A 20,505-nucleotide genomic window follows, 5' to 3' on the forward strand; every position below is an offset into this window, starting at 1 on the left:
CACAGGCGTGTGACGTCCCGCCGACGCCCGGGACGTCCGCGACGGCGCGGGGTGACCAGGGAGGACTCGCGCCGCCGTCGCTCGCGTCCTGTAAGCGGAGACGACGACGTGATCGGAGACAGCGGGAAAGCGCAGGAAACGTGTTTCTCTTGCCGATGGTCACGGTCCGGCGACTCAGATTCTAAGTCAGTCAAGGAAACTGCTCGAGAAGACGGGTCGGCGACTGACCCGGGGCTCCCTACAGTCGCGATGACTGGAGGTCAGTAGAATTTTAAAAACCTTATTTAAGCCCCAAACGACAGAGCAGGTCGGAGTGGATCTAGCAGGAAAGATGCCTTCCCGGGGACAGTGGATGAAGCAGCCACAGGGCGCCTGGGGGGGGGCGCCTGCTCGGCTCGGCTCCTGATCCCCGGGTGCTGGGATCCAGCCCGCGTCGGGCCCCTGCTCAGCGGGACGCCTGCCTCCCCTTCCTCCCGCTCCACCCGCTCCGGCTCCTGCTCGCTCCGCGTCTCTGTCCCACGGACGAATGAAGCCGTCACAGGGGTGAGTGTGGCCTCAGCCTCGCACCAGGCGTGCCGCGCGCAGCTGCCCCGCACATCCCACCCGCCTCGGCTTTCATGGGATTCGTTAGATTGCGGTGAAGTTACAGTGAGAATGAGGAAGAATAAATGTTTCAAAATAACCCCCCACATTTAGAGAAAAACCAATACACCTCTTTCTGTGCTGGTAAGAATTGTGGCCAGTTCAAGAACCAAAATCCAAAATATTGGTGCCTGAAAATAGTTTTTTTCTTCCTTATTTCACAGCTACTGTGGGTGCATTGACTCTTTTTATTTGCATGTTTTGGCCATTTTGTTACCTTATTTTAATTTCTGAGCCTCAGTGCAGCGAATGTTTACTCTGTGTCAGTCCCTGGTTGCATTTTCTCATTTAATTTTCACACAAACACTGTTACTTTATCCCCATCTTGTGAATGACGAAATTGAGTCTCTCAGAGTCTCAGTAAATAAACGGTATTTGGAAATTCGGGTTACCTCACTGTAAAGCCAACCACATATTCTTTTGACACCTTTAGATTTTAAGCATATTTCACAATAGAAGATACAACATAAATTTTAATTAGCCAAATGGATGTGGCATAAATGAGTAATATGTGCCCAGCGTACAGTTATTTTTCATTGTGTTTCTCTTTTATTTAAGGTCAGTAAAGAGCATGTGTCTGAGAATTAGGAGGGCTGGACTCCTCGTTCTATCCCTGCTGCGAACAAGCTTCCTGACCTTGAGAAGACCCTTCTGGTGCTCAGTTTTGCATCCCTAAAATGATGGGAGTTGAGTGGGAGTGTCTTCACAGGCCTCATTAGAGCGGTTCTCTAGTAGAATGGATGGTGAAGTCCGTTTGGCTCCAGAGCCCATGGTTTTGGTTCTCTCTTTAGATTGGTTTATTTTTGTAATACGAATTACAACAACACGAGTGAATGCCCTGTCCTTCCCTTCCCCTGTCTCACTTCTCAGATGTGAACAAAGTCTGAGGAGGTGTCTCGGACAGGGCAAACGCCTGGTGGGGCTTATCGTGCCCATGGGATGGAGAACTCAGTTTGGGAGAACCTTGAACACCACACTTTCTTGTGGTAGCCAGTAGGTTTGTTCTGGTTTAAGCTCAGAACTCCCTTTTTGAAAACAAGAGCCTATGAAAATGATACACTCAATAGCTATGTAAAAGTAGAACAGAAATAATTGAAAAGAAAGTTGCCGTCATAAAATGAGAAACCGAATATCAAAACAAGTATAAAATGTAGATTTTTTAATACTGAGCCCAATATTTGTTTTATTCCCCATCAAAATTTCCTGGCCCTCCATTAAAGGTTAAACTTCAGAGTATTTAGTTTAAAGGATAACCTTTCTTTTAGGTGGATCTATTTTAATTTTTTTTTCAGGGTTATGGTTTTGGTGATTAAGTAATAGGTTTAAATCTGATTGATTCTGATCCTTTGTTAGCAATTGAATGTTATGATATGCCTTTAAAAAATGTTTTCTTCCTGCATTGCTTGGCACAGCGACGTGGCAAGTCAGCCAAATAAAGACTATAAAATTAAATTGGCTGACTCCTCCGTGGCTTATCTCCTGGGTGCAGTTGAGTAGCTAGAAGGTTTGAATACCTTTTTTTTTTTTTACACATATGCAGTGAAGTTAATGCCAAGAAAATTTGCCTTATCCTATTTGAGGCTCTGACCTTGGTTATAAAGACAGAGACATCCCCATTTGTTTTATCCTGTATTTAGAATATCTGTTGGTCATTATCTGCCAATTATTTACTAACCTTAACATTAGATGAATCTTTTATGTTGTGAAAAGTAGAAATTATTTTCCTTTAATATTTTAAAATAATTGCATAAAGAACATCTTCATAAAATTGGCATATTTTGAATATGATGTCAGTAAAGCTTGTATTTCATACATTTCCATCATAAATTAGCTCTTTCATATGTTAAATAGTGTCAGATTTCATAGCAATTAGATTTATAACTCTTTAGTTAATTATTTTGTTTTTTATCTGGCATTTTAAAAAACCCTGCGTTAATCATAGAGGGTCTTAACATTTGAGGAATCAAGTGAGCTGGGGGGGCACGGGGGGGGGGGGGGTGGTGTGTGTGTTCTAAATGGATTCATGAGATGTGTGACACCGCCCTCTACTGGCAAAGAAGCAAGTCGTAAAACTGTAGCTTTTCATGTGAAAAAGGCCAATCCCAAGTAACACTGGAAAATGGAGATGGAATCCTCAAACTTTCACACATTTTTGCAAAATGTTTATTGGAGGTCTGATGGCATCCAGTGAGTGAACTAGAAGAAACGAATACAGGCATTACCTGAGATTACTTGAAAAGAGAAGTCTGTATCCTTTTAATTAATTAAAAAATTGTTGGTGGAAGTTTTGGAAAATACTAAGCCAAATGTGAAATGTCTTAATAGCATTTTAATTTGAGAAATCTATATGTAGTTTGACGACATATTTTGTTTTTTATTTCAACAGACTGAAGCCTCTAAAACACCTGCTGGGGGTACATCTGCTGAGTACTCAAAGGCATTGAGCAGGGAGCAGCATAGTTATAAGGGAATATAGTAATTAGCATTCTGCTATCAAAGATTTTCTCTGTATTTGTCAAAGTATTTATAGAGGATTTTCTTTAAAGGTATTTTTTGTTTGTGGAAGTTTGTGGAAGATACATGCCATGTTGGCATACCTTTCAATACATAGACTAAGCATACACAGAAGATTCTTAGACCGTCTGACTCTCTACCGTCTAACATACTCTAAATGCCCCTTTTGTTTTTTATGTCTTTCTTTTCTGTCCATACTGCTTGGGAGTCATATTTAATGTCTTAGTCTCAACTCAGTGTTAGTAAAAATTTAAATATGCACATACATACCATAATGCCCGATAAATAAACCAGTCATTTATGGTAATTTAAGAGGTTTTTGTTTTCATAAGTTTTTCCAATATTGTCATCAGTTGATTATTTTTATTGTAACATGAATTTAAAAGATATTTTCAATAATAGCTACCTCTTGGTTATGAGATAAAAGCTGATGCTTATTTTCATTGATACCTTTTTCTGTAGTTTCTAAATCCCCAATAGTGAATGTGCATTACTATTAAAATATCAGTGTTCATTCATAATAAAATGGAAACATTTTGTTGTAGCGTTTCAAAGCACAAGCATACAATTGTGAAAGACAGGTACCTGTACTTATGTAAGGTCTAATTCCTGATCTTAAAAAAAAAGTACTGAAATGAATGTTGCCTGTTTATGACTATGAAGAAAAATCATTGATGAGATTTTAAATATTTAAACTGAGAAAAAAAATGCCACTAACCATTACCACTTGCCACAGAACACATAACCTTTCTCTTTGCTCTTTGCCACACTGAAAAATGACACTCGGAATCTTACATGTATAAACAGAAACAGTCTGATACATTATATTCTCTTCTCATCATTGTTTTTTTCTGCCACATGGAGGAGCTAAGACATAAAGTTGCTAAGTCATAAAAGCAATTATTTTTACTCAGTTTAAAATGTTAAACATGTCAATGCCTCATTTTTTAAGAGAATGCTAAAAAAATTCCTGTTTTTCACTTAGGTAAATACCTAACAAAAAACTTTTTGAGATTGATTTTTTTTTTTCATTTAGCATAATTCCCTTGCGATCTAGCAAGTTGTTCTGTGTATCAACAATTCCCCGGTTTTCACTGCAGAGCAGTACTCCGGAGTATGAATGTATCACCATTTAACCGTTAAGTCACTGAAGGACATTTGGGTTGTTGCAGTGTTTGGCTATCACAAACAAATCTACCTTGAACAGCCATGCACAAAGTATTTACATCAACATAAATTTTCATGTCTTTGGGTTAAGTACCCCAAAGTGCAGCTGTTTTATCCTATGATATGTGAATGCTTCATTCTAAAAGAAACTACCAAATGATTGTCCAGAGTGGCTGTACCATATTCCCACAACATCAGTATCTACAATTGTATTTGCTAATCTGATAACCCTAATTAGCAATACTAATGATCAGAATTTCCTGACTTCCTCGGCATTTCCCTGAACGCTTACCGTCTTCCCATTGGCAGCATTTTTCTCTTTAACCTCCCTCGGAACCACGGCAGCGGCCTGGGGCTCCGTGATTCTGGAACTCAGCCCAATTTCCCAGTTTCTGTGACACCTCAGTGCCTGAGCCGACCTGGTTCACACCTTCTCCCCAGAGCCCTGCTTCCCCAAGCTCTGTGCGTACCCCCTCCCGAGTGGGCTTCTTCAGCTGACACATCAGAGACACTTCGAATTCAGCATATTTGAGCGCATGCTTCATTTCATCCTTCATTCACGTCTCTGTTAAAATGTCACCTTTTTAGAGAGGACTTTCCTGATCACTCAGTCTTAGTACTTCCATCTCTTTGTCAGGGCTGTCTGTCATTATTTGTGTTATCTTTACTATGTCATCTAAAACGTACTGTAAATCTGTGATCTAGACATAAACAAATTGGATAGACACAAATCAAACACACACACACACACATTTACTGGGATGTAAACTTGACGAGAACAGACACGGTTTTCCCCTCTTTTGTTCCCAGCATCTAGTAAATACTCAGCTGTATATTTTAGAGGAATAAATGAGTATGTGGAACATTAATTTAACATTTAGGTACTTAATTTAATTTTTATTTCATCAAAGTTATCTCTGTCCACTTTAAACAGTCGGGTGTTTGTCCAAATTTATGTAAAATATTCCCCAGCTCTCCCAAGCCACACTCACTCTAGCGGCCACTTTGAATTCTTCTGTGTTCCTCTCATTATTTTCTTCTGGTGACCTGCTACCTGGCTGTGCCTTGATTTGTGATACGTGTGGCACTTATCAACACCTCCTGTCCCCTCACCCTCGTTTCCTGGGTTCCATTTCTTCCTTTGTTTTATTTGACTTCCTTCCTTTCTTACTGAGAACTGGGGCATGGGAGAGAAAGTTTTTGGTTCCTTCCATGGTTCACTGTATATATTTCTCTCTCAGAACCTGCAAACTTGGCTCTAAATCAATTTTTACTCAGAATTTGAAGTTATTTTTCTTCAATTATTGATGATGTGAAGTCGCAGTGTCATTCACATTCCTGATCCTGGAGGATTTTTTGTTATTGTTGTGTCCCTCTGGGATCTTTTATGATCTTCTCTTTATTTCTAGTGTATTGATGGTGAGCCTAGTGTGCTGTGCTTGTGTTTCCACTCACTAAAATGTAGTCTTGAGTCCTAATTTGGAAATTCATACCTTTGTTTCTGGGAAAGTGTTTGACAATTTTTTTTTCCTTCAGGTTTTCCTGTTCTCTATTTCTAAAACAATATGGTTTGATTTTGGGTCTCCTAGAATAGTGGTGTTCACATCGAAGCATGCATCAGAATGACTGGAGGAAATAGGGGATTGCTGGACCCATCTCCACAGTTTCTAATTCCATAGATTTTGCATTTATTGTTGGGTCCCCAATGTTAGGTCCCCCAGTAATGGGTCCATGATTAAAGGAGCGAGACTGATACAAAGCAAAGGTCAAGCAAAGCTTTATTTTGCACCAAGCATCACCTCTTACAGAGAGCGCGACCCCTTCCTGCCTCACAGACTAACTTTTAGAGCAAAGGCCATGTAGTTGAGCCTGGTCACACACGGGTGGCCGGTTGAACTACAATTCACCCCATAGTAGCTATTTGAACTAGCCTATCACCTTAGTCAGAATGGGCGCCCAAAAGGCACCCTAAGGGCGGGCCCATACTCCTTGGTAGCTAGTGGACAGTATGTGCCCCCACTGATTGAATGTCTCCACTTGGCCTGACCCACCCTTGTATTTGGGCTTTGTTACCTGGGACTGGTTTCCCAGACTTGCTTTTAAGTAAGTTCCTCTTGGGGGGAAGGGGCAGGGTGAATTTAAGTTTTACTGCATAAACACCAAAATGGCAGTTCAACTGGGGTGGGGCTGCTCTGGCTCAATAGGCCCTTACATTTATAACAACTTCTCAGATCATGTTGATACTACTTTTCCAAGGAAAAACATTCCTAGGCCAATTCACTAATAGTTCTATTTTTTAAAATCTTCTTTCAAAATATTTGGCCTTTTGGGGCACGTGGGTGGCTCAGTCGGTTAGGCGTCCACCTGTTGGTTTCAGCTCAGGTCATGGTCTTAGGGTCACGGGGTGGAGCCCTGAGTCAGGCTCTGCGCTTAGCCTGGAGTCTGTCTCTCTTCCTCCGCTTTTCTCCCTGCTCATGTGTGTGCCCGCTTCTTCTCTCCTCTCAAATAAATAAATAAAATCTCTAAATAAAATAAAATAAAATATCTGGCTTTTAAGCTTTCTGTTCTCTTGGGCTGGCCTGCCTTCTCCCAGATATCTGGATGGATCATTGTGTTTTTGATCGATTTGCACATCAACTTACCAGTGAGGTCTCCTCCCAACGTCTTTAAAATGGTACGACTCACGGCACAATGGCACACTCACACTTGCACACTCACACTCACACTTGGCCCTTCTGCCCCTGATCCCTGCTGTCCTGTTTTTGTGCTGGAGGCAATGTGTTTGTTGGACTTCAGATTTTTAGTCCTCTCTTTTTTGTCCCTGCTTTCTCCCAGATTTGTTCCTGTTTCTTTGTTTTTCTCCTGGTTTTCACGTGCGTGGTTTTCCGCAGATACGGACACAGACTTCGGTGCTTTGATATTGAAGGCTCAGGCCCTGAAGGCTGACCGGCTCTGCGTACCTGGGCAGGGCGTGTGTCCCTGGGGAGCGATCAGATGGGCCATCTGCTTCCTGAGGAGACACCAACCATCAGCAAGATTTTCTCTTTTCTCCCCTGGGGCCACACTCCCTAGGGAGGAATTCTCCCACCTGGAAGCTTATAAGACTAGGATGGGAGACAAGATGGGAAAGGGGCCCAGCGGCCTGCAAATTCCCTGTGTGGACTTTGGCTGAGTTTCTTTGTTTTGGTGAGAAGCTCTGTCCTCAGCCCGCCTGAACCTTTTGCCTTCCAGAGCTCCAGTGGCCCTTTTTTTCTCCAGCTAGTTAACAATTCAGTGGTTTGATTGAGTTCCTTTTGTTCTGTTACCCTTTGGGCACCAGGCAGAGTAGAAAAAGATGATTTGCATACAAGCCTTCTGTTAGCACTTGCAGCAAGAGCCTTTGCTGCTTCTGACTTTGTATGTTGGACTGTATATTTCCAAATGTAAGCAGTCAAGTGTTTAATAGTGTCTTGGGTCAGTTTCTCCTATTGTGGGAGAAAGATCCTGAGACAAAGATTCGGGTGCTGGTGATTTATTAAGGGAGTGCTCCCAGGAGCACCCAGCAAGTGTAGGAAGGCCGAACCGACAAGAACTCGAGGATGAGAACAGCATCAAGTAAAGGCCTGGCCTCTGTCTGATTCTGAGGGAACCTGGGCATAGTATTAATACATCATAGACTTTACTCTGTGTCTACGCAGAGGAGCTGGGCCTTTGTACTTCATACTAGTCATTGGCTAAAAAGATGGGGTGATTGGAGGAGGCAGGAAGCAAAAACCTCCCAGGCATTTTTAGCTCAGTATTGGTCAGTGGCTCATTACCCAAAGGGAATCCTCTGAAGGTCTGGAGTGTGAGCTCTTTTGTTTTTTTTTTAAGATTTTAGTTAATGATTTGAGAGAGTGAGGGGAGGGACAAAGGAGAGGGACAGGCAGACTCCCCGCTGAGCAGGGAGCCAAATGTGGGGCTGGATCCCACGACCCTGGCTGGGATCATGACCTGAGCTGAAGGCAGATGGTTAAGGACTGAGCCCCAAGGCGCCCTGGAGTGTGAGCTCTTACAGCAAAGTGCGTGGAAACTAGAGGATAGGCCCCGCGGCGATAAAGGGGTTGCCTCAGAGGACTGTGGAGCAGGTGCTAACAGTGTCCATCCTAGTCCATACAGACATTAGATGAAGAAATGGGGTCCTCATAATGATAAAGCACTTTCCAGAGTTGTGTTAGAAGCTCGTGGTAACTGATCTTTAGAACAATTTTATAAGGAGAGAAGAGCGATATTGCCATCCTGATTTCTCAAAGTCCAGGATGTCGGAGATGAAGCGCCTTTTCTAACATCTTCAGATTGTAAGTCTAGAGTTTATGCTGGCTGCATCGTATTTAAGAGTTACATAAATATTTTACATAGACATACAGAAGGCATATAAGTATGATTTATTTAACATGAGTAAGTAGCACGATGACTCTTATAATTTAAAAAGTACAGGAAATATTATAAAGAATGATGTACTTCTTTCAAAATCATTTCCATTTAGGCTATCTAACACTGCCTAGGAAAACTGGGTTGAGTGGCAGGCTCCGTATTAGATGTCTGCACCGTTTAATTCCTACCATCATTCAAGGCTTCTCTCTGTGTTTCGTTCTTCGGATGATTTAATTAAAGCCAGTGTGAAAAAAATATATACGTATTAAAAGGTTCCTGGAGCCCTGCAAGAGGTTAATTCATTTAGAATGTATTTGGAGTTCTTCTGTAATTTTCCCATGGGGGCCTATTCACATATAATACTTATGACTCATGGCATTTCTGCCGAAGAATGAATATTCTTCCATAAATATTTCCAGTAACTCTTACAGTCTGTTCTTGACACATCACACACTTCCAAGTCGAGAGTCACTTACCAATAAGGAGTCTGCCTTTGTTTCCCTGTGTTTGAGAACCCCAGACCACTCACTGATGGAGAATCTCTCCGTGTGTGATGAGTTCAGAGACAGGAAGAGCAAGAATTTGCCCCACGGATTAACTCAGAACCAGAAAGCCCCAATTACGTTAAGTCTCCTCCTGTCGCTTGAACCCTTGATCCCTTCTGGGGATCTAAAATGGTGCTTTTCAAACCTGGTGACACATTAAAGTCACCTGGGGAGCTTTAAAATGCACAGATGCCCTGGCTCTGCGCCAGACCAGTTAAATCAGACTCGTGGGCACTGGTCTGCTGAAAGCCCCCGTGGGGTTGTTCTCACGCAGCCGAAGCTGAATGCACTGATCTGGAGTGGAAGCGGTGTGACGGGTCCATTGGTGTCAAGAATAGACTTGACTGTGCCCCGCATCTCAGAAGCAGGTTTTCAATTCCCTTTAAGCTGAGAATTTCTCCCCTTATTTTGGTCTTTTTCAAAGGCCTGGTTGGCCAACTTGAGGTCACTCCTGGGCAGACACCGTGCCTGACAATCCCGTAGGTAGGCCATCGAAGCAGTTTGGGATGGTTTGAGCACCTACGAAAAAGGAGCTGTTGCGCTTACGGAATCTGAACTGAAACATTTCTGCCCTAACGCTTCTGAGCCTCCTTTCTCCTCCGTGAGCTCCCGAGAACGTGGTCCAGCGGTTAGCGCCTGTGTTTGCAGATCGGCTTTTGTGTGTGCCCCCCCACCCGGCCTCCCCTGCCGTCCCCTGACCTGGTACTGTTTCCTCACTCTGTTTCTCAGACTTCCGCATAAGGAATCATCTGTGATGTTTTTAGAAATGTAATTGCCTTTACCCTACCTTAAAAGGTGTTGATTTTTTAGACCAGGGCATCTGCGTTGTTTTATTTTCACCTGTTCCCCCAGGGAATTCTTACACTGGTAATACAGAGAGCCCATTCTGAAAAACCACAACTCTCATTTCTTTAGTTGTTTTTGTTGTTATTTTTCCAGGAATGAAGGAAGGAATAAAGTGTGTTGTAAGAAGATACTCTGACATTACAATTTTGTTTTTTCCATTCTGTGAGTTAACATAAGAAGATTCTGCTTACTTATTTGATATAAAGTGTATACACACATTCACGCACGTATTTATATAAGAATTGATGAATTCATAACTCATATTGGTGTTATAATTGGCACCGTGTGACAAAGTCTGGGAAATTATACACACTTACTGTATTTAATGATTATTTGCTCTTATATATATAGAAATATTTTGTAGAATAAAATATCCGTACTAACTGGTCTTGCATATTTCAAGAGATTGGACTTCTGTTTAGGAGGTCTTGTATCTCTCCAGGATGGAGATTCTCTTACAGCATGGTAATTATTATGGAGCTCTGTCTCTTTTGTGGGGCGGGGGTTGCGGGTAGATCCAAGCTAAAAACCTTCAAGGATATTTTAAAATTTAGTAAAATCGTAGTTCCATGTAACTTTTATTTTTTAATGTTGTTTAGCTTATAGCTCTTAGATGGAGTAGTTTTTAAAAAGTTTGTATTTTAAAAGCTTATGCACTCTATGAGTGTCCTAATTGGAAAATAACAAAAATGCTTATTTGAAATTATGAACCGTATTAAAGCATATTAAGATCTTAAAATATACTGTGACATTTAAATCAAGTAACAAATAAAAATCATTTATATGCTTTGAATTTACAGATAAATTAATAATTTATGTATTATTAATATTTTAAATCTTAAATTTTGAGGTCACCTTTATTCCTTTCCTGCTAACATAAAGTAGCTTTTATTTCCTTTCCTGTAAAACCTTTCAAATAAAATTCTTAGGGGTGCCTCAGTGGCTCAGTTGGTTAAGCATCTGCCTTTGGCTCAAGTTATGATCCTGGGGTCCTGAGACTGAGCTAGCGTTGGGCTCCCTGCTCAGCGGGAGCCTGCTTCTCCCTCTCCCTTTGCCCCTCCCACCCACTCATGCTCGCTCTCTCTCTCTCTCAGATGAGTAAATAAAATCTTTAAAAATAAATAAATAAGGGGCGCCTGGGTGGCTCAGTGGGTTAAAGCTGCTGCCTTTGGCTCAGGTCATGATCCCGGGGTCCTGGGATCGAGCCCCACATCAGGCTCTCTGCTCAGCAGGGAGCCTGCTTCCCTTCCTCTCTCTCTGCCTGCCTCTCTGCCTACTTGTGATCTCTGTCTGTCAAATAAATAAATAAAATCTTAAAAAATAAATAAATAAATAAATAAAAATAAATAAATAAAATATTTAGGAAAAAAAGGTTTTTAGGAAGTCTTTGGATAATAGGAATTTTATGTGGTTAAGTAGTATATTTACATTTTCATATGCTATAAAGTAACAAATTAATAAATCTCCCGCTTAAGTAGGATTTGGGTTTGGATTATTATCATTACATGTGTATACTGTTGTCGTCGTTGTTGTTATTTTAGCGATTTTATTTATTTGAGGGAGAGAGAGAGCACGAGGTGGGTGGTTAGGGGCAGAGGGAGAGGCAGAAGCAGACTCCTTGCTGAGCAGGGAATCCGACGTGGGAGTCCATCCCAGGACCCTGGGATCACAACCCGAGCCGAAGGCGACGCTTAACTGACTGACCCACCCAGGCGCCCCCCACGTGTATGCGGTTATGCCATGTTACAGTTCAAAGTGATACAATGATGTACGACGTGGTAAAGCCTGCGTCTGACAAATGGCCATTTTCAGTTTCTTGGCAGTACAGAAGTGGAGCAGCCTAAAGGAACAGAAGTTGTGAGAGATGCTGTCAGAAAACTCAAGGTAGGGGAGGGCCTCCAGATGGAAGTCTCGTGTGTTTATCCTGTCTTAAGTCATCAGTAGGTTGATGCATATTCAAAATGTGAATAGCTTTGCGGCAGATACTAGCTTTGTCCTATTAAAAGGTAATAAATATCAACCAGATCAGGGAAACACATTTAATAATAAATATGACTCCACGATTATTTTTTTTTAATGTGGCACATTCTTCCTATTTGTCCATAATTTCTCCTGTTCAACATCAACAAAAAGTGGCAGTGTTCCCCAAGGTTGGCATTCAGTAGCTTGCCTTTACTTGCTTGGACAAGGGGGACCCGTGCCCTGACTCAGAGGCTGGTGAGGGCTAGCAGCTCTAACAGGAGATCACGTCCGCTAGCGGGAAGTGTGGAGTTAGAGTGGGTTCCAAAGCAGAATTTTGCGACACCATGTGTTAAAGATGTCCTAATGCCAAATCCCAGAGGATGTGGCTGTGTCCCTGTGCAGACGTGGGGACTGGTGAGACCAAGAGAGCAGAAGAGACATTAAATAAGCAAATCCATACTCATTATCACGTTTCCTGAGAAAATTCTCTGTAAAATGCCACGTATCTTAGCACATTTTTCTAAGTGTGCCCCATTCCAGAAGACCCTGTTCTCACTGAGATATGAAGATGTGAAAAATTCCTTCAATAGAATTCTCATCTTTATCTCATTAAGAAAATCTAACAAACGACTGCATTTTTTGTTTTTTTATATAATTCACTGTTTTTTGCTGTATTCTCACGGTTTTTCCCAGAAACAAACCTGCTCTAACTTTCTTTAGTTTAGAGATTATTCAGTTATTTCACAAGAGGGAGAGGCCTTTGGTCTTGGCTGGCAGAGTCCTCAACATGAAAAACATGCCTCTCTGCCTTGAGAATGTCTTATCAGGTGGAATCTGCTGATGTTTAAACTGAAGAACAGTTGAGGTGGCCTGGTGCGTATTCTGGGGGAAGAAAGTAAAATGGATAATAAGTTTATCTACGCACTTTACACGTAAATCATTTACTACTGCTTCCAAGAAAATATGCTGAAAGTTTCCAAAATGATATCTCTCCCATTTGGGAAAAAAGTGGATTGGGCAGTCATTTCTTTCCATTGCTCATTAGGTAATAATTCAGACTTGGCCTTGTTTGATCAGTACTTTTAAGTACTAACAGAAGATTAGAAAGACCTCACAGTTTATGAACTGTGAACATTTATGAACTGTGAACATTTATAATAATATTCTCTTCAAAATATTCAAATATTCAAAAATTCAAAAAATATTCAAATATTCAAAATATTGCAAACTCAGCAACAAATCCAGCTTCACTACAATCAGAATTTTTTATAAAAGAAAAACGGTATTTATACTTAATGTGTCTTTATGTCTAGATTTTAATATGTCTTTATGTGTTTTTATTCAGTCAACTCAGATCCCAAACCAAAAGGATTAAATTACATTATGACCAGGTGACATGTAGAGGTATTTGAAATTAAATGCTTTTAAACAGTGGCTATTTTTCATACATTTTCTGGAGACTTTTTGCAGTTCTTATGTTATTTTATATTTGGGAATGTATTCTCGCTAATAAAAGAATGTGATTTGTAGTTAGTATGCAGTATAGTTTTTTAAAAATGCATGTTCACTTGATAATTTTTGTTTTTCACCTGTCTTCCAGAATAAATGTTTATCTAATAAGCAATCTTTATGTTGCTGATTGCAAAAATTTTATAGATCAGGAAAGTGTATTTAAGGGTAATGATACATAAACTAAATAAAATAAATAAAACAATGTTTTTATCTAATTTTATTTTATATATATCTTGGTGTCAGAGGTCAGAGCTACAATTCAAAGCCTTCAAGAATATTTGCATTTATTTTAGAAATGTAGACTCTGGCTCCTTTTTAATTCTGTTGTCATGAGGGAATGGCCAGAAGGTGGTGCTGTGGTTCTACCAAAAAAAAAAAAAAAATTTGCTCATTGTTTTGTGTACACATCCCCCATTTTAATTTCCTGTTTATTTTTCTGTTTATTTTATATATGTATTCTGATTGCCTTTTTATCCATTACAGTTCAGCATTTAATTTTACTTGCCACATAAGTTAATATTTTATTTGTATCTGCTCATTTTTCAAAACTTTGTAATACTTTAGGTACTGGTTTCTGATAAGAACTTAAAAACTTAGGATTAATATAAGATGACAGGATACTTAGAATATTTTCAATAGTGTATTTTTTTATGCTCCTATGTTTAATGATGCCTGATTATTTTTCAAGAAAAATTTTTAAATTTTGATTTTATTACATACAGCTTTTCTATCATTTTATAGAGAATTTACACTTTATAAATTTTTTCTTAAATAATTTTATGTGTTAAAATTTCTTTTTAAAAGATTTTTATTTATTTATTTGATGGAGAGAGAGATCACAAGTAGGCAGAGAGGCAGACTGAGAGAGAGAGAGAGAAGCAGGCTCCCTGCTGAGCAGAGAGCCCGATGCGGGGCTCGATCCCAGGACCCTGAGACCATGACCTGAGCTGAAGGCAGAGGCTTTAACCCACTGAGCCACCCAGGCACCCCAATATAAGTGTTAAAATTTTTACCTTCAGATTTCATATTTGCCATAACAATATATTTTCTGTTTCTCAGTCATGGTCAACCATTTCTAATTCTTAATCCTGTTTTAGCCCCAAGATTTAAGAAAATAACAAATTTTCCAAAATGTAAGAATTTAAAAACCCTTTCAACTTCTGTATATTTAATATTAAATTATTAAGTGTTAATAAGTTATTGTTATTATTGTAATGAATTTCATTTTTTGTAGTGTTTTATTTATTTTTATCAATACAACTAGGACAAATGTCAGAGGACAGAATATATTTTATAAACAGTCTGCTCGTGATGTTTACATGTGGATGAATATTGATATATATGTCCAAAGCGTCTTAGTTTCTCTGGGAGATAAGCAGGGGGCCAGCATTCCTCGACCCCGGTGTTAGAGGCGAGATCCCGCACCCCATACAGCTAGATTAAAATTACGTGATGCTCCCTCAGCAAAGGAGGCTTTGGGAATTGCCGCTGAGTTCCTCTAATCTTGGTCTTTTTTCCGACCTCACTCTCTCTATGTAGCATAGCACTGTTTTTTCTTCATAACCAGTTATTTAATTAATAAAGTGTTAGGGCTTAATTTAATTTATACATACATACATACACAGCTGATTCCCTGTAGGATTATTAGGAATATCCTTAATGAAGTTAACAATTTATAAGAACCACAAAGAGGAAGAGTAGCTCTGAATATTTGACTCATAGTAATAAATTCATTGGTTTTCTTTCCTAATAAAGTATATTCCCTTAGCAGTATAGTTAGATTTCATTGTTTTAAAGTCCTTTGAGAATAAATAGAAATTGCATGATTGTGCTGTTGAAACACAGTGGTCCTCCCTGTAAGAAATTTTCTGTAGCTGTTCTACTTTCTAGTGACATACACTTAAGTAACTATGAATTTCCAGTAAAATACTTCATTTTTCCCCATCTTTTAATGGTGGTCAAGGATTGTTTCTGTGTATTTGTTTGTTGTATCCAGATATCCTCCAGATGCTTAGGCTTTACCCCCTTTTAATATTTTTTATTGGATTATTATATACAAATTTTGATGGGTAGATCACTATCTAGACTACCAAGAATGAATCCACTGAAGCAAACATGGAAAGAAATTCACAAAAGGCTCCTCAGGCATTAACATTCAAGTAGCAAATAGGGAGACAGAAGAATATAATGTAAGTAAGAATGATGAGCAGTCTTCAGCCTGTAAAGTAGAAGTATTGTGGAGCACAGTTAAGAGGTCTGTCAGGCTTTGAGTTAGAGGAGGCATGCAAACTTAATGCAGTAATCTTCGATTTTGGAGAAAAATGGACAGGAGTGAGAATATTCTGTTTAACCTACAGATTGAGCAAATATAACCTTAGGTGTCGTCGTTTGCGACAACACGCAGCAGTTGAAACCAGTAACCATCATAAGCCTTGATACGCATGGAAGTAAAACTGGGAAGTTTATTTTTTTTTTAATGTAGAAAATGTGTTGTGCAAAAGAAAAGAGTTACTTAGTGGGTAGCTACGAAACTAGATTCTCAGCCTGACTGCTACAAGCCCGTTCTATGACCAAGGTACTGGATTGGGTGACCTGTCAGTCTTCTTTGAGCACAATTACTTCATCTTGATAAGAAGCAAAGAAAAAGATCTCAGAAGCCCTTAGATTGGCTATTTTATTCCTTTTTCTTTATCTCATTCTTTTGTTTTCTTTTTCCTCCCTCCTTCCTCTCCTATTTTTTTTTCTTTTCTACCTGTAGCCCCCACTTTTTCCTTGTTTTCATTTCTTGCATGATTTCTTCTCTTTTCCTGGCGGAAGGGAAGTCCCTCAGTGAGGTTCATGTCCGTGGTTGTTCTGCGATAGACTTTGGGAAACTGAAAGGTCGCAGGAGAGGTTGTGTTCAGATGTGGAAAAGGCCACAAGAGCCACTGCTCAGTGTCTTGTTTCTGGAAAAGAGCAGCGTCCAGGAGGCCCACTTAGCCTGGGGCTGCAGCCCGAGATGGGAGTGGCTCTACTCGGAGGCCGTCACAGAGGTGGAAGCCACTGGTTTATTTTGTGAGCCTTCCTACGTGAAAACCCCCAAATTGTTTTAATCATGCTGGTACAGGAAGGAGATTGTGAAGGGAAAATAAGCAAACTGAATCTACTTTCTTTGGGAGAGAACTGGAATAATTTTCTAAGGTCTGAAAACAAAACATGTTTCTTGAAGACATGCAAAAGTTATCTGGCACGATTTCGTCCAGTTCATGTGTGGACTGTAAGACTTCTGGATGCAAAACGAGCGCTGCGTGCCTTCATAGAACAGGACAGACAGGTCGCTAAAAAGTTATACCTCCCCGGATGAAGTGAAACAAATGGTTCTCCTCCTCCCCGGGACAGCACGGCCGACACTTGAAGGCATTCGTGTGTGCATCAGTTACATCACTCTGATGGCCGTGCAGAGCCGTGAAAAGACAAAAGGGCTTCTAACCACTCTGTGCTTTAGAACGGAACTATACCACGTGTCCTCACATCTGTCCCACGTTAGAGAGATGCACAGTGCCGATAAATACGACTCACAGGAGAAGATTGAAACCCCACCCTGCCTCCCATGTAGTCTATTTTGAGTCAAATGAGATGGCCCATATGCTGAAAAATGTTTCAATAGTAGCGAATAACATTTTGAGGCCCTAGAAGAGGGGTAGAAAATCCCGTTTTTTTCCGTAGTCCCCCGCCACCCATTTTTTTAAAAAAGAAAGGTGGCGGAGGGTAGAGAGAAGTAAAGTAGGGACAGAGCAGCATTGCCAGCAGCATTGCCAAAATCAGGACACTTGGTCAACTTTGAACTTCAGATAAACAATGAGTAATATTCTTCGTGTTAAGTATGTGTCCCAGATATTGCATGGGACATACTTACACTAAACAGCATGTATGTATTATATGTGTATACACATATGTATGGAGTGTCGATGTGTATTCTAAAATAAAAGGTTTTTTTTTTTAAGTCACCATTTAATATTCATATTTAACTGGGCTCTTGGAATTTTTTCCACCACTAAATCTGGCAATGATGGGAGAGAGACAGGACTCCATTTACAAAGTGCATGGATGTCAAGATTCTCTTTTTTTATTTTATAACAAAACCTAACAAGCATTTGCATACACATACCAGTTCAATAAGAAGTTACAAGAAAGGGATTCCTGGGTGGCTCAGTTGGCCGAGCGTCTGCCTTCAGCTCGGTCATGATCTCAGGGTTCTGGGATCAAGTCCCGAGTCAGGCTCCCTAATCAGTGGGGAGTGTGCGTCTCCTTCTCCCACTGCCCTCCTCCCTGCTGGTGCGCTCGTGCTCTCTTTCTCTCTCTCCCTCTGTCTCTCTGACAGATAAACAAAACCTTCAAAAAAAGTGAAAAGGCTGATAAGCTTAATTACATGGAAACAAAAAAACTTAAAAAAAAGAAGTTACAATAAATATTACTATGAAAGCATTGGAAAATGTTTAGGTTTTTAAGATACAATGCTAGACTGAGTCTGGTTCTTTTAGCTGGGATAATTACTTCAGCTCTTAACTTCAGTATAAACATGGTAACCTTTCTCTTTGCATTCATTGATTTGATTGGGTAGGATGACATACCACATGAGGTAAGCATCTAAAAATGGCAAAGATGGTATATCCAGCACTGGTGAACTGTAAGTTCTCTAAAGGTATTAAAAACAGAAGATCCACAGAGAAATAAATTGATCTTTGCTTATCTTCCCACAGTTTTCATTTTCTTAACTACTTAGCATGAATATAATTGTTTAAATATAATGAGAGAATATTAAAAAATTTTCTAAAGGCTACTGAGTATCTGAATTTCATGCTAATAATGGTAGATTACTATGATGACTAAATACTTTGAAGCTATTTGGGTTTATAAAATACTTTATAATGGGTAATAATTTATTTAATAGAAGTCTAGCACTGAATACAATCTCCAAATACATATTACATATATGTTTTGTGTTCATTTTCCATGGAAACAGAATTAGAGTTTTCTGAATAACTTTTCATTTGTAGTTTGCAAGACATATCAAGAAATCTGAAGGCCAGAAAATCCCTAAAGTTGAGCTGCAGATATCAATATATGGGGTAAAAATTCTGGAACCGAAAACAAAGGTGAGTCTTCCTTTTGAGTGTCAGAAGGCACTCTAAACTTCCATTAATTGAGGTTATGTTCCTATTTCAGTAAGTAAGATCGGTTACCAACTGGACCTGGCTAGTTCTCAGTTAATGACAATTTAAGATCCTGTAGAATTTTTAGGAGAAAAACAACTTTTGGGAGTGCTTCCAAAGTGGCCTGTTTGGGGGATAGAAGTGTATTTAATAGTGTTTGGTCTTGTTTTCAGGAATTTTTCTTCGTGTGCTGTGGAAGAGATGGGTGAAGGGTGGTTCCCTGAGTATGAGAGGAGACAAAGCTGTGTTGTTTGTTGAAGTGTCCGGGACGGCCTCTCATTACCTGTAGATGGAATCGGTGCATATTAGTTTGCTAGGGCCGCCGTGATGATACCACAGACATGGTCGCTCAAAGAAACAGAAATTTACTTTCTCGGTCCTGGAGGCAGGAAATCTTAAGACAACAAGGGCAGTGGTGTCAGTTTCCTCTGAGGCCTCTCCTCGGCTGGCCGACGGCTGACCTGTTGCTCGCCTCTTCACACGGTCGTCTGTGCACATACATCCCTGGTGTCTCTGTCTGTCCAGTTTCCTTTTCTTATCAGGACGCCAGTCACATTGGACAAGGGACCATCCTAATGAACTCACTTTAATGCAATCACCGCTTTCAAACCTCATCTTCAAATACAGTCTCATTCTGAGGTATGGGATGGGTAGTATGAATTTTGGGGGAACATAATTTACCCCATAAGACATCGTGAACTTTTTAAGTTCTTGTATTTAAGAGCCTTTTCCCCTACAAATCCAATGAAAAAAATTTTAAGTATAACCCATTCTGGCTTCACATTTATTAATATGGATTTGTTATGGACTCATTGTTTTTACCCCAAATACCTGTGTTGAAGCCCTAAGCCCCAATGTGGCTCCTTGGAGGTAGAGCTTTTAAGGTAATTATGGTTACATGCGGTCTTAATGAGGCCTTCATCTACCGGAACTGGTGGGGTCCTGATAAAGACATCAGGGATGTGCAAACACAGAGGAGAGGCCATGTGAGAACACAGTGAGAAGGTGACCGTTGGCGACATGGAAATACGGCTCAACACGGAGTAGAGAGAGAAAGAACTTCGTTCGTGTTTACACTTGACAGTTAATAATGACAGATCCCTGAAAGAGCGTAAAATACAAAGACTTAATTCTACAAGATGACCAATGCTAGTATGTGGTGTGTGTGAGTGCGCGTGCGCGCGTGAGAGAAGGGGACCGGGAGGTGGATCATGGGACGCAGGCGGAGCTCAGTGTCATCAGCTGGTGATTCTGAAGTCCTGGTGGCACGTCCCCCGCAGTCGTGAGTTGTGCTTTCACAGCTGTCAACCGCATCACTCTGTTCTCTAAACTTGGGCTGTCAGATGTAACTTCCTCCCCCATCCTAAATCTCATTTATCAAGCATCAGTGCAGTGGGATTCAACTCGGTATGATTAACCGATTGAGTTTTGAGCATTATATTTTGCCTTACTCAAATCACTGACACAAAAGCTTTCCCTCCCTGTCCCCAGGTCTCAATTTCCTAGACTTAATAGCTAATTATTAAGAGACCCAATTGAATTTTTCCCTAAAAACATGTAAGTTTTCCCAAGCTTTTAATAGGGGAAAAAAAAAAAAATCTCTTTTTTCATCCCTACCAAATCAAAGCAATCTTGGAGTTTTAAAATCTTGGAAATATCTTATAAATTCAATAATATTGCATTTGAAGAGAGAGCAACTGACTCATTACCCATATATTACATATGAACATAGA

At 40.1% G+C, this 20,505-nt stretch overlaps 1 protein-coding gene across 2 annotated transcripts in view; it reads left to right on the forward strand.

The window, feature by feature from the left end:
• The window catches only part of LOC111143622 (GULP, engulfment adaptor PTB domain containing 1), a 181,886-nt gene that overhangs the window by 117,463 nt on the left and 43,918 nt on the right, over window positions 1-20,505 (forward strand). For both annotated transcript variants that reach the window (XM_022497454.1, XM_022497457.1), the window contains exons 5-6: window positions 11,919-11,990; window positions 18,617-18,715. In XM_022497454.1, the coding sequence (XP_022353162.1) occupies window positions 11,919-11,990; window positions 18,617-18,715 (171 nt within the window). The remainder of the gene's footprint in view (window positions 1-11,918; window positions 11,991-18,616; window positions 18,716-20,505) is intronic.

This window comes from Enhydra lutris, unplaced genomic scaffold (assembly GCF_002288905.1).
Source record: "Enhydra lutris kenyoni isolate GAN:26980312 unplaced genomic scaffold, ASM228890v2 scaffoldscaffold1, whole genome shotgun sequence".
Lineage (NCBI taxonomy): Eukaryota > Metazoa > Chordata > Mammalia > Carnivora > Mustelidae > Enhydra > Enhydra lutris.